Here is a 12,397-nt window from a genome sequence, read left to right as displayed (position 1 = left end):
AATTGCTGTCTTATTTTGAGTAGTGTGACTCTTTGTAGACTCATTTTTCTCTATTTCTGTAGTCTTTGTTTTTCTGAGTTAATTCTTTGCATTATCGTTTTCCCTGTTTAAAATTCTTTGATAGTGCCTTTAACATAAACATATTTCTTTTAAGTGTACTGCTATCTTTCATAAATTCCTTCTCTGCAGTTTTGAAAGGCACCATAGTGTAGCTCAGCTCAAATGGGCTCTTCCAATTCCTGGCTGGCAGAGCTTTGTGAGCCTATGTCCTTGTCTGTAAAAAGAGGACAGTGCCTTCCCTGTCAGCCTTAAGTAATGTAACATGGATACAGCTAAGTGCTAACTAAGCACATGGTGCTTGGTCAGGGATTTTCCTATTTAGACAGAATCTCGTCTTGGTTGTAAATTCAGTATAAAGCACTTTCCATCACAAATTTTTGTCAGAATCATGTGCCTAACTGTTGAGAGACCAAGGAAATTCTGCAGCTGGTGCATTATTCTGTTTGGTTACATAACTCATTTTCCATGGGGGTTGCTGTCCATTTGTGTGGAGGTGCTGAAAACATTACTACTCTATTCCATTATTTGTGTGTAATCAGAGATTTGTAGCCTGTTATGGAAAAGGCCTTCTGGGGGGATGCCAAGAGAACTATAAAAGGCTTGTGTCCCAAAATGAACTTATCATCTAATTATGAAGTTAGCAGTGTAAATGCATGAAAAGGTAATTGTACAAGACAGTAACAAGGGCCGGATGAATGGCTGGTAGTTGTGGGTAGCTGACCACCACCAGCTCCCACCATGCCCACCCTGTCCCCTTTATTACCACCCACCTCGTGTCTGCCCAGAGACTCATCCTCATTGGACACACGGCATTAGGTGTCTTCCTGATTTGCTCCTTGTCTATCTCTCCACATTACAGGGAGAACAGAGGCTCCACAAGGCCAGGGACTTTGTCTCTCTGGGTCACTGTTTATCTCAAATGCCTTGACCAGTGCCTGGCTCCTAGAGAGGATGTGTGTGTGTGTAGTGAATGAACACTTTGGTCTCTTGCTCTTCCCACTTAGTTGTGCTGTAATGATTGTTCTATTTCTCTGGCTCCTGGGTTTTTGTCAGAATGGGAGCAGCCCATGTATTTATGGCATTTTGAAAAGTTTTCCTTAATTATGCAGAATTCATAGAGTCAGTGTTTATAGTAGTAGGAAAAGCTCCATCATCCCCCACCAAGGACTGTGCGGTCATAACTCTAAAACCACAACATTAAGGGAAAGATTGATAGAGTCGATCATACATTGATCAAAAGGTTTGTAGAATTGACCCCCAAATAACTTATATTTTATATAAAAATGATAAAGTTAGAAAATAAAGCTAGGAAACAAATGATTAAGTGTTGGCATCCTTAATTTAGAATGAGCTCTTGCAAAATTAGAACATATTAAAAGGGTAAATATAAACATACAAAAAGAAAAATAGTCAAAGCACTGAAACAGACAAGCTATAAAATAAGACATACAAATGGCCAATATCATATGAACCTCAGGATACAATCCAGGAGATGCAAATTAAAACAACACTGAAAAGTGATTGGCTAGTATTAAAAACATAGTTTAGGGAAATGGGCCTTTTATAAACTGTTGGCACATATGCAAATTGGTAAAACCTTTGGGGCAGGTAGTCTACTATTTATACACATTACTATACAATATACCTTAGGAAATAACTGATGCACCACGTATGTGAGTGCCTGCACACAGAGACTAAACCTGCCCACCTTCATCACTGGTAAGAAAAACTCCAGGGGTGGGTGTTGAGCTGGGTGGGTACTGTGATTTACCTGGCTTCGCTCGGGTACTCATACTCTCTGAGACCAGAAAAGTTTTCCGAGAAGCAGGACCCTTTCCATTCCCAACACATACATGAGGGTGGAGAGGGGGCGAATGGCTCCCTGAAGAGAGGATGCCTCTGATAATTAGGTGGTGTATTCGCTTCCTAGGGCTGCCATAACAAAGAACAGAAATTGATTTTCTCACAGTCCTGAAGTCCAAGCTCAAGGTGGGCAGGGTTGATTTCTTCCGGGGCCTCTCTCCTTGGCTCGTGGGCGCCGCCTTCTCCCTCTGTCTTCGCATGGTCTTTCCTCCGTATGCACACACGTCTGTCCTCATCTCCTTTTCTTGTATAAGGACACCAGTCATATTGGATTGGGGCCTGCCCTAAAGACTTCATTTTAATACAATTACCTCTTTAAAGACCTTATCTCCAAATACAATTGCATTCTGAGATCCTGGGGGTTTGGATTTCAACATATGAATTTTGGGGAGGGATACAGTTCAACCCATAACAGTTAGCAGTGCCAATGAGAGTGTCTCCTCCCAGGCACTTGGGGTTTTCCTCTTTCTTTTCACATAGATGTCACTGGTACCCTGGTAGCCTCCAAATATATTACCCGCAGGTTCTCCCAGAGGTCCCAGGACAGAAAGACTCACAGGCCAAAGTAAAACGGGCTTGAATCACATAGCTTACTAAATCAATATAAAACACAGCCAGGAGCAAGGGGGAAAAGGTAGCATGGGTTAACACTCTTAGGACAGGGTGCAAGTGGGGTGGAAGGGCCACGCTACCTGGGTCCTGGGTACACGATGTGTAGTGTCCTGCCTCACTCTGCACATCAGCCTTCCTCACTGGCGGGAGAAGGGGGTACAAGGAGAGAAGGACCCATAGGTGCGAGTTGCCCTGGGCCAGTGACACACTTGATCAGAAACCCACAGGGATGAGTACACTTGGCCACAGCTAATTAAATGGATGGACCGTCATGGGTTTTGTTGGTGTTTCTCGGGCAGAGGACACATGGTGCCAGGATGGGCATCAACAATGGGGGGTCAGATTTAAGACCTCATGGATATTCAGTTCTCACGTATAGTTAGTATTCTGACTATGTAGTGTGTTTTGTGTATTTGGTCTTTTGAGTATATCTCTTTGCCCTTTCATTCTTCTAACACACACACACACGCTCCACTTGCTAAGTACTTATTGTATTAACACATCTCGGGAATTCTGCCTGCGTCTGACAACCTCTTTGCTGACCAGTTACTTAACATATCTTGAGAGAATGTGCCTATGTTTCACAAGCTTACTTGTCTAACAGAACTGAAAATTCTCTAAAGCAAATGCACGTTAGCGCCATCCACACAGGCAGCGCCTTCCCCAGCAACCGGGTCCACAGGAACGATGTTTGCAGTGGCGAACATCCTTCAGTTTGCCACTGCCCGGTGCTCTCAGCTCTGGAGTTTAACCCACAGAATTAGGCGATACCAGCCTCATTTGAATACCAGCAGACTGGCTCTGAGCTGAGACCTTTTTGTTTGTGAGTTAGTGATGTCATTCAATGTTAAATGCAACTTGGAGGTGGTACAGAAAGAAACTGTGTGCTTGGGAAGTGGAGTCTTGGCATTTTAGATTCAGGCAAGTCTGGAACTTGGTGTCCCTTTGGCACTAGAGTCTGGGCCAGGCCCCTGAAAGAACTTGGCTTTGTTTCCATGTTCACTTTTTTTTTTTTTTTTTTTGCAGCCCTAGAAATGGAACCTTTTGCTACGTAGCTGAATTGAGAGCATCCTCTTGGCTTGGTATTGCTAGTGAGAATCTTTGAGTAAAACAGAATGTAACATTAGTAACCCCAAGATTACGGTGCTAACTCTGAAAAATATTCATACTTACTGTGTCTTCATATTTGTACTTTGAGATCTTTACTTTCTAAAGACCTTAAAAATATATTAATGTGGAAATAGCTTCAGAATAACTTAACCTTTTTTAATTGGGTTGAAAATGTTGCCCATGGTCTGTCCATCCCTTTGTATTACATGTTTCATTTTCCTTTGTCCCCTGTCCCTCCAGGCAAGAGCACACACTTGTATATTTGTGGTAGAATCTTAACTCAAACAGCTCCTAATTATACCTGCTAGATAAAATATGGAATTTCTCTAGTTTTTTTTTTTTTAACCTCTATGTGACCACAAGCAGAATTATAAAGACAACTTACATTTTCTAAAGGACTGCAGGGAATTCCCTGGTGGTCCACTGGTTAGGACACAGCGCTTTCACTGCCATGGGCCTGGTGTTTGATCTCTGGTCGGGGAACTAAAATCCTATAACCTGTGTGGCCAAAAAAAAGAAAAAAAAAAAAAAGGACTGAAGAGGATGAAGCAAACAAAACATAGTATAATAAGAAAAAAGTGTCAAGGGAACAAAAACAGAAGTTAAATTAATATAAAAAGTATTAGTTACCTAAATCCACTTATGTTTACCATACTGCTATATAAAAGATAACTCTCAGATCAGCATAAAAAAGACAAATCCAACAAAGTAAATAAATATACAAGCTAACTAAAAAAATGTAAATGGTGATACAAAAGTAGAAAGTAAAAGAGTAGACAAAATGTATCAGGCATACATGAATTTAAAAAATGACAGCAATGATAATTTAAAAATCGAGGGCAAAATGCATTAAATGGAACAAAGCTGGTTTAAAACCTTATGGTACTTCACAATTAAACTAGCAGTCGTAAAATTATATATTCCTAAGAAATAGCATTTTTTTTCCTTAAACATAATAAGAAACTTGCAGAAACACAATTATGAGAAACTGACAACTCTTTCATTCTTAAAAAATCTATTTTATAATAAAATAGTCTCTGAGTTTTCTGCTCAGTTTTGCTATAATCCTAATACTGCTCTAAAAAATAAACATTACTAATTAAAAACAAATCTGGAATTTCTCCCAGGGTTCTGAAATAATTTGTGAGAAGCTGAATTGCTACTTACTGCAAGTCTTTGGTCCTAAAAGTTAGAAAACAATATTGTGATTTATTTCCCAGTGCTATTAACAGGAGACAAGGTACCTATAGACAATACCTATGTTTTAAAGACAGTTTACCTTTCCTAAGAGCATTTTATTCACATGAATTCATTTATTTCAGCATCCCTGAGAGTATAAACAAAAATTACTTCCTAAGGTCCAAAACTGCGTAGGTTATGAAGTTGGCGCTGAAATCTGGTACTACTGACCAGTATTTAACATTCTTCGTTATACTGTGTGCCCATTAAAAGAAAACATTTATATTACAGTAATTGAAACAAATGAATTATTCAGTTGGAAGGTATGGCTTTAGAGTGAGCTATTTATTTACGTAGTCCCAGAGCATAGAGAATATGAAAATAATTTCTGCCAGTCTACAAGTTCTGGCATTATTCTGCCACCAGAACTTGCAGAGGAGAGCGCTAAACAAACCCCACTTCATTCTGAACGTAGAAATTCTAAATAAATATTAGCAAATCAAATCCAGCAACGTATTTGTTAAATGCCGTATTCCAGCCTAGTAGGGCTTATTCCAAAAAGGCACTCATGGTTCAGCCTCAGGAACTGTATCCCTGTTATCCGCTGCATTAAGGAAGTCATTGATAAAACCATTCACTCCTGTCGATAGATGCCCAGATGGCATTTAATGAAATGCACTACCCAACCCAGATTTTAAAAAACCAAACAAACTATTAGCAAATTAGAAAGGAAACCTATTTGGTAAAAATGGGCATCTACTAAAATCATGCAGCAAACTGTATTTCATGGTGCAACATTAAAACATCCTCTTTTTCATATCCTTTTATATACTGTATAATAACGTATACACATCGTTTGTATTAGAGTAGACCAAGGATACGTGCTATGCTTGCTTAATATTCAGTATTTTAACTGGAGGTCCTACCCAATTACAATGGTCTATTGTAAATGAAGAGACAGCACTATCGTTACTTGCAAATGGTTTCAATATCTCCCTGGAAAATCCGAGAGAAAAAGAGATTAAGAATTATAAAAATTCCTGAGTATAATAATGTGACATGTACAAAATCACCTTGAAAAAATCCACAGGTTTCCTACATACCAGCAACATTCACTGGGAGAATAAAATGGAGAAACAAATCCCTTTTGCAGTTGCCACAAGTGTTATAAAATGCCTAAGAATACACCTATCAGGAAGTCCCGAGTAACTGGAAAAACACACAGTATCCCTGTAGTGACAGTGCTGTAGCTGTAAGTCCTGCTGATTTTAATTTGGCAGTAAATGTGCTCCATTTAATTTGGCAAAGATTCGTGCTTTTATCCTTCATGGCTTCCTCTGGAAGCAGATAAAAGCTTGCCAACATTTTTTTCTCCTTTTACCAGCAAGGAGACTGAGGCTTCAAGTAGTTTTTGTGACACAGTGTATCAGCGCACAATTCATGAGGCAAAAAGCCTGTATCGTAGTAATTCTTGGTTTCATACGAATCCATTTTCTCTATTTTCTTCAGGGTATGTGGATTTCTTTAAAAATTAAACTGGGAATCGAGTATGAAATTGAGGATAACCCTCTTTTCTCTGCTGGGTTGTGGATGTTTTAATTTGTAACCATAAAGACTCCCATAGATCATTTTTATTCTGAATTGTTTTGGTGAAAAGGGAACTATATTTCCACGAGTTTAATGGCTGTTCATTGTACTTCCTTAATGAGTGATCAGCCTAGAAGTAGAATTAGTTTTGTAGTTATGCTTGCTCCTGGGGTAATGCCTTTAAGCTCCGTAAGTGGTCTCAGTACTTCCCAGTTCTATTCAAGTGCTTGTGACACAAAGAGCCTGGAACTTTCTTCACAGTTTCATCTTTAAGGAAGTATACTGTTCTAGTTTCCCAAGGCTGTTGTAACAAATTATCACAAAGTTTATGGCTTAAAACGACAGAAATTTATTCTCTCACAATTCTGGAGACCAGAAGTCCAAAATCAGTTTCTCTGGGCCCAAATCAAGGTGGTCAGCAGGGCAGCACTCCCTCCGGAGGCTCTAGGGAAAGTCCATTCCTTGCCTCTTGGCCTCTGGTGGCTGCCTGCATTCCTGGGCTTGTGGCCACATCACTCCAGTCTCTGCCTCCGTCCTCTCACATTGCCTTCTCCTCTGCTTATGTCAACCCTCTCTCTGCTTCCCTCTTGTAGGGATACTTGTTGATTGCATTTAACGCCGCCTGGATAATCTAGGGACTCTCCCTCATCTCCAGATTCTTAGCTTAATCAATCACACTTGCATCCCTCTCCCTGAAGAAAGCATGCAGTTGGAGCAGAATTTGAATACTAGTCAATTACTAGCTCCCTGACCTTGACTGAGCACTTACAGTTGTTGAACGTCAGTTTCTTCATCCAAAAATGGAACTAATGCATACCTATCTCAGAGTCTTTGAAAGGGTTAAGAGAAATAACGTTGATTCAAGTATTACTTGGCTTCTTTTTTTCTTTTCTTGCATTCAGAGCTTAGTTTTGACTCATCTTGGTGGCTTCAGAGTCCAGTTCCATCCTGGGCACCCAGCAGTTGCCTGATAAATGTTCACCGAGTAGTTTTCTATCCTCTGAAGGGCAGCGTGGCATTGCACTGCCATGCACTGAACCCCAGCTGGGGTCAGCTTGGTAGTGATGGCCCATCTGGAAATATCCTGGGGGTGATAGTTGAATGCCATTAACTTGGGAAACTGGGGAGGTGCATGCAAAAGCAGAATCCCTAACCCTGTGGTTTCTGTGCAAATAGGCTAAATTGAATGCATGTGTGATGCAGGGAAAGAAGTATTGATCCAGAAAGGGGAAAGTTAGAAATGGGAGTAATGAGTGTCCAGATCTCTCTTACACACACACTTGCTTTTCATTAGAGATTGATTGATTTTTTACCTTTGGTATCTGGCTGTGTGCTCACAATCAGTGTAAATGTCTGACTTAAGAGCTGGAGGCCTGTTTCATTCCTGTGAGGTTCCCTTCACTAGGTGTTGAGCTAGTTGAGAACAGGAATTAGTGATACAGTGATGTGTATCTTCCGTGGCTACCTTCTCTATCTTCCGAGCACTTGTGGGTGGTGATACAGGGTTGAACGCTACAGTCTAAACCTTGCTGATAGCAGAGTGAAGTGTTCCTGTGGGGCACGAACAGTTACTGGTCCAGCCATGGCCGTGGTTACTGAGTCATTTGGCTTCCAGAGTTCCTGAGTCACAGACTGTCCTGCCGATCTCCTTGCTGACTCATCTGTGCCCTGTGTGGAGTCCTGGGGCCTCCTGCAGTGACCATGCATCACTCAAGGAGCTGAGGAATGTGGTGGGTCTGATCTCAGGGAAACCAGCGGCCCCTCTTCTAAGACCCTTCATGCCCCCAACCTGGCTGCCCTGGGGGAGAAGAGGCAGCCAGGGGCTTGGAAAGGGAGTCGCCTGGGAGCAGCAGCAGGAGGCACACAGGGAAGCACAGAGAGGAGGGCTGAGTGTAGGGCGGGAAGAGAGGCGCTGGCACCCGCGGGAGGGAGAAAGGAGCGCTCCTGGGCACGTGTCAGCGAGGGCAGGCTGTGTCGCATCTTCGGGACATTTAGGATTTATATTATTACTGATGCGTGATACTTAACACCTGTTGTTGCTGTATCTACGGTTTAGTTTACCTCCCTTTTATCCTGATGGTGCCTTTTAGGTGCTCTTACCAGGTGCTTGTGGCATCAGATCAGCAGACTCTGAACGAGATCTTTCATGGAAGAAAACACTAAATGTATTTAACCAGGAAATGGTGGGACAGGCATTTGAGAGTCTGCTGGGGTTCTGGACAGTGCTAGATGAATGCAAAAGTCGGAAGTGTAATCTGGACCCTCAGAGAATTTCTGAAGTGTTGGGAGAAGAGGGCTGATGACCAGAAGCATTCGGAGAACATCACCGAGTTGTGTGGTAGAGCGTGAGGGGCTCCCGGAACAGGGAGAGGCTGGGGCTGGGCTCATGGACTGGCCCTGGGCAGTACTGACTGCCAGTGTCTCTGGGCCCGGTGGGTGTATGCAGGAGGGTGAGATGCAGTCCCTCTCCTGTCGAGCTTACCTGTACCATGGAGCCAGATCAGCAAATCATTGTATTGATCACATACCACGTTCTAGTGCACGTGTGCACAGAGGCCGCTGTGGGAGAGGGTGGTGTGAGCCGAGCCCTCACTGGTGGGTCCTTCTGACCGAGCAGAAGGAGGAGTGGCCTGCGCTCTGTTCAGCTCACAACTGTGTGAGGGGAAAGGGGGCGTTTTCCCAGAAACCTTTACATCACCCTCTTCTCTACTGCTTAATCTGCTTGACTACCAAGGGAAAGGATGCTTTTGAACTAGGATGCTCGTAATGTTAAAGACAGATCTTAGCCAGTAACTGTTGTCATTTTTACCTTAGTGTCAAATCAACAGTGCCTTGACTTCCTTCCATACTGCTCTGGAACTTGCAGTAGACCAGAGGGAAATCCAACACGTGTGTCTGTATGAAATTGGTAAGTATCGAATGTCTGTCCGGTCCCTTGTCGTTGAAATAGTATTAATGCAATAGCTCATGTCCAGCTGAACGTCCAGCTTCTTGTCCTGCAGTGTTAACGCATTCCTGTGCACGTTTTCATTGTTAATGCTCTTCAGTTTGTGTCTTTGTGAGATGCCTGCCGCCTTGTGTAATAATAGGACTTTGTTACCATAGCGCAAGTAGTGGTACTTAATGAATTCTCATTTCTTCTTTCTAATATTTTGCTCCTTATAACGTTTAGATTCTAGGATGATAGGTAAACTTAAATTAATTGAGTAAAAACCATTTGTGAATATTTTATTGGACTGGATATTAGAATCCAGGATTGTTTTCTCTTCCCTCCCACCAATGTTTGCCTGAGAAGAAAACTACGGCTTAGGAGAAAATTGGGCACGTAGATTCCAATTCCAGCTCTTCTGCCAGCTAACTTGGAGACCTCACCCTCGTGGCAGCCCCTGGAGCTCAGGCGCCTGCCCTGGGAGCAGCTGTGTAATTAAGATGAAATTAGCCGGATGAGCATCAGACAGGATGCCTGGCCACATATGTTAGCTGCTTCCTCCCGCTTCTCCCCTCCTGGAGGGGAATTTATAGACAGACTTGGAGGCATTTGTTTGCCACTTGCTTGCCTGCTGTAGACATAACTGTCTTCCTGAATCTTTTTTTAAAGAAGAGTGCAAACTAAAAGATTGAGAACTGCCCAGTAATCAGCATTATGTTTTAAACGCCTGTTATAGCTTAGGGAGTGGAGATGAGGTATGATCCAGTGGGAAATGTATTTTCCTGTAAACTCTGCTGGAGCTCTGGTTAGTAGCCATAATGTGGAATGGAACGTGAAACACATTATCAGTGTGATGTTTTGAGTAAGACCAGGCATCTCTGATTTCACAACCGATGAAACAGTATAGGACTTGAACGGAAGGGACTAGCTTCGATGTCCTTTTATTTCTTTTGTTTAGGACACTGTTATCTTTTTTCTTGTAGTTTTATTGAGATTCCTTTGACACGTAACATTGTATTTAAAGTGTACAACGTGAAGATTTGATACCTGAATATATTGTGAAATGATTATGGTGGCCTTTTTTCGTGTGTGCAGTGTTTCCGGGTCTGTGGCAGGGTAGAATGTCAGAACGGAAGGAATCTTGGAAATATCGAAACCCAGAACTAAGGACTTCGGAAGGTTAACTCGGGGTTGGGGTGGGGGGAAGTGGGAATAGCAACGTCAGGACTTGGCCTCCTTATTCAGCTGTGGTGCTGCCTCCCACCTCTGTTGCGGCGTTTAATTCAAATCTTATCCCGATGTCCATTTTAGGATGGAAAGAATTAGCCCCCATGTTTACTCTAAAATATGTCAACTTCATATCATATCCCACAGAATTTGACACTGAATTTTCTGGAAGTGTGGCTCCCCTTCATCCCTCTAGTTCAAATGGTAGGTCTAAGGTGACACGACTGCTTCACGGTGCAGCGGATAACAGAATTTTTTTATGGAGGCAAATCGTGGGCAGGAGAGAGCAATGGCCTTCGACCCTCAGTTCTTCCCTCTTATTAGCCGTGTGACCTTGAGCAAGTCCCGAAGCCTCTTCATGCCTTAGGCTTTCTCCTTGGGCAGGTGAGGACGCCGTCAGCCACCTTTCCAAGACTGCACTGGATTAACAAGAACTACATCAGATGCCTGCCTGACACACAACGGGATGGCTCCATGGATGGGAGATACCGTTACTAACAACGAGGGATAAAATTCCTTGTTTCCTTATTGCTGCTGCCCCCCCCCCACCCTACCCAGGATGCCACCCTAACAGTGTTTTGCTCTGGGAGAGGTGGGGTCCTTTCTCTGCCCCTGCAGAGGGAAGGGTGGCAAGTACTTATTTCTCACTGGCTTCCTCTCCAGTTCTCAGAAAAGGTTGCTAATTGACTGTGAGCATAAATGTACAGGTGAGCGTGGGAGGCTTTTCGAGATGGTCACTGTGTGTGTAATCTACTGGCATCGCTTCTTTCTTTGCACCGGTGCCTGCTCTTGGGAGAGAAGAACCACTGTGCTTCGGTTGATCTCCAGCCGGGGGAGGCAAATCGGACGGTTTCCCTAGAAATTTTTACTTTCCTCCCTTCGAAACTGCTTCATTGGTTGTGAAATCAGAGATGCCTTGTGTACTCAAAACATCATATTGAAAATATTTACGAGGGAAAAGATACTTAGGAAGTTTTCAGGCTGTTGACGTGGAGCCCTCACAGAGAAAGTCAGCAGAATAAGACGTTTGTAACGTACAGATGGGCTGTAGAGCGTATTACTTTAGGGTCCCGTACTAGAAATCTCTCTTTCACAGGTTGGTGCAGCATGATAGAGCTGAATTTCAAGGATGCATTTGACTCCTTTGAGAGGCTAAAAAACGAGTCCCGGTGGTCCCAGTGCTATTACGCCTATTTAACCGCAGGTGAGTAGACCATGGTCTGCACGGCCGCAGCGCGCCCTTCTCTGTCTCAGATTCGCTGACGCGCGTTGGCCGGTGGGAGAGTGATGGCAGAGGGTGCAGAAGTTGTGTTTTTCACAGTTTCCCACAGCGTGTGTTGTTTTGGGCTACAGGTAAATAGCAGCTGAGGAGCAGCTCTCCCCAGCCCATCTGAACAGCGGGGTGGTTCGGTGCTGCACGCCCTGCCCCTCCCCACGTCCCCTCAGGGCTGGGTTGGTCACATGCTGGGTCCCGGAAATGCTTATTGTGAGCTTTTTGGTTTTGTCCTAAACAGCCTCAGCTTACCCTTACCGCTCTCCTTTATTTTCTCAAATCTATTTTTGATTTATTAGGAATTTAAAGAATTTAACATGTCTTTTAAATCGTGTTAACATCTTTGTTTAGATTGTTAGTGCCCTGGTTACAGAGTTGTACGGATTTTGAGTAGTCTGTTCCAACCTTGTTTTACTTATTAACCCTATTATAATTACACTGTGATTTTGCAGAACACAAGGTAATTCAACACTGCATGTCATTATAGCAGAGACAACTGTAATGTCTGATAGGCATATCAGTGTGTATTGCCTTTTTACCCTTAAATGAAGAGATAG

The 12,397-nt window shown here is 42.9% G+C and overlaps 1 protein-coding gene across 1 annotated transcript in view; it reads left to right on the top strand.

Annotated features, from left to right (window-relative positions):
- The window catches only part of TTC39C (tetratricopeptide repeat domain 39C), a 102,842-nt gene that overhangs the window by 74,231 nt on the left and 16,214 nt on the right, over positions 1 to 12,397 (top strand). The window contains exons 7-8 of the mRNA XM_082853274.1: positions 9,226 to 9,319; positions 11,664 to 11,771. Of these exons, the coding sequence (XP_082709400.1) occupies positions 9,226 to 9,319; positions 11,664 to 11,771 (202 nt within the window). The remainder of the gene's footprint in view (positions 1 to 9,225; positions 9,320 to 11,663; positions 11,772 to 12,397) is intronic.

This window comes from Leucopleurus acutus (genome assembly GCF_964270905.1).
Source record: "Leucopleurus acutus genome assembly, chromosome: 13".
In the NCBI taxonomy this organism is placed as follows: domain Eukaryota; kingdom Metazoa; phylum Chordata; class Mammalia; order Artiodactyla; family Delphinidae; genus Leucopleurus; species Leucopleurus acutus.
Note: the sequence above shows the minus strand (reverse complement) of the source record. Positions and strands in the feature narration are given on the sequence as shown.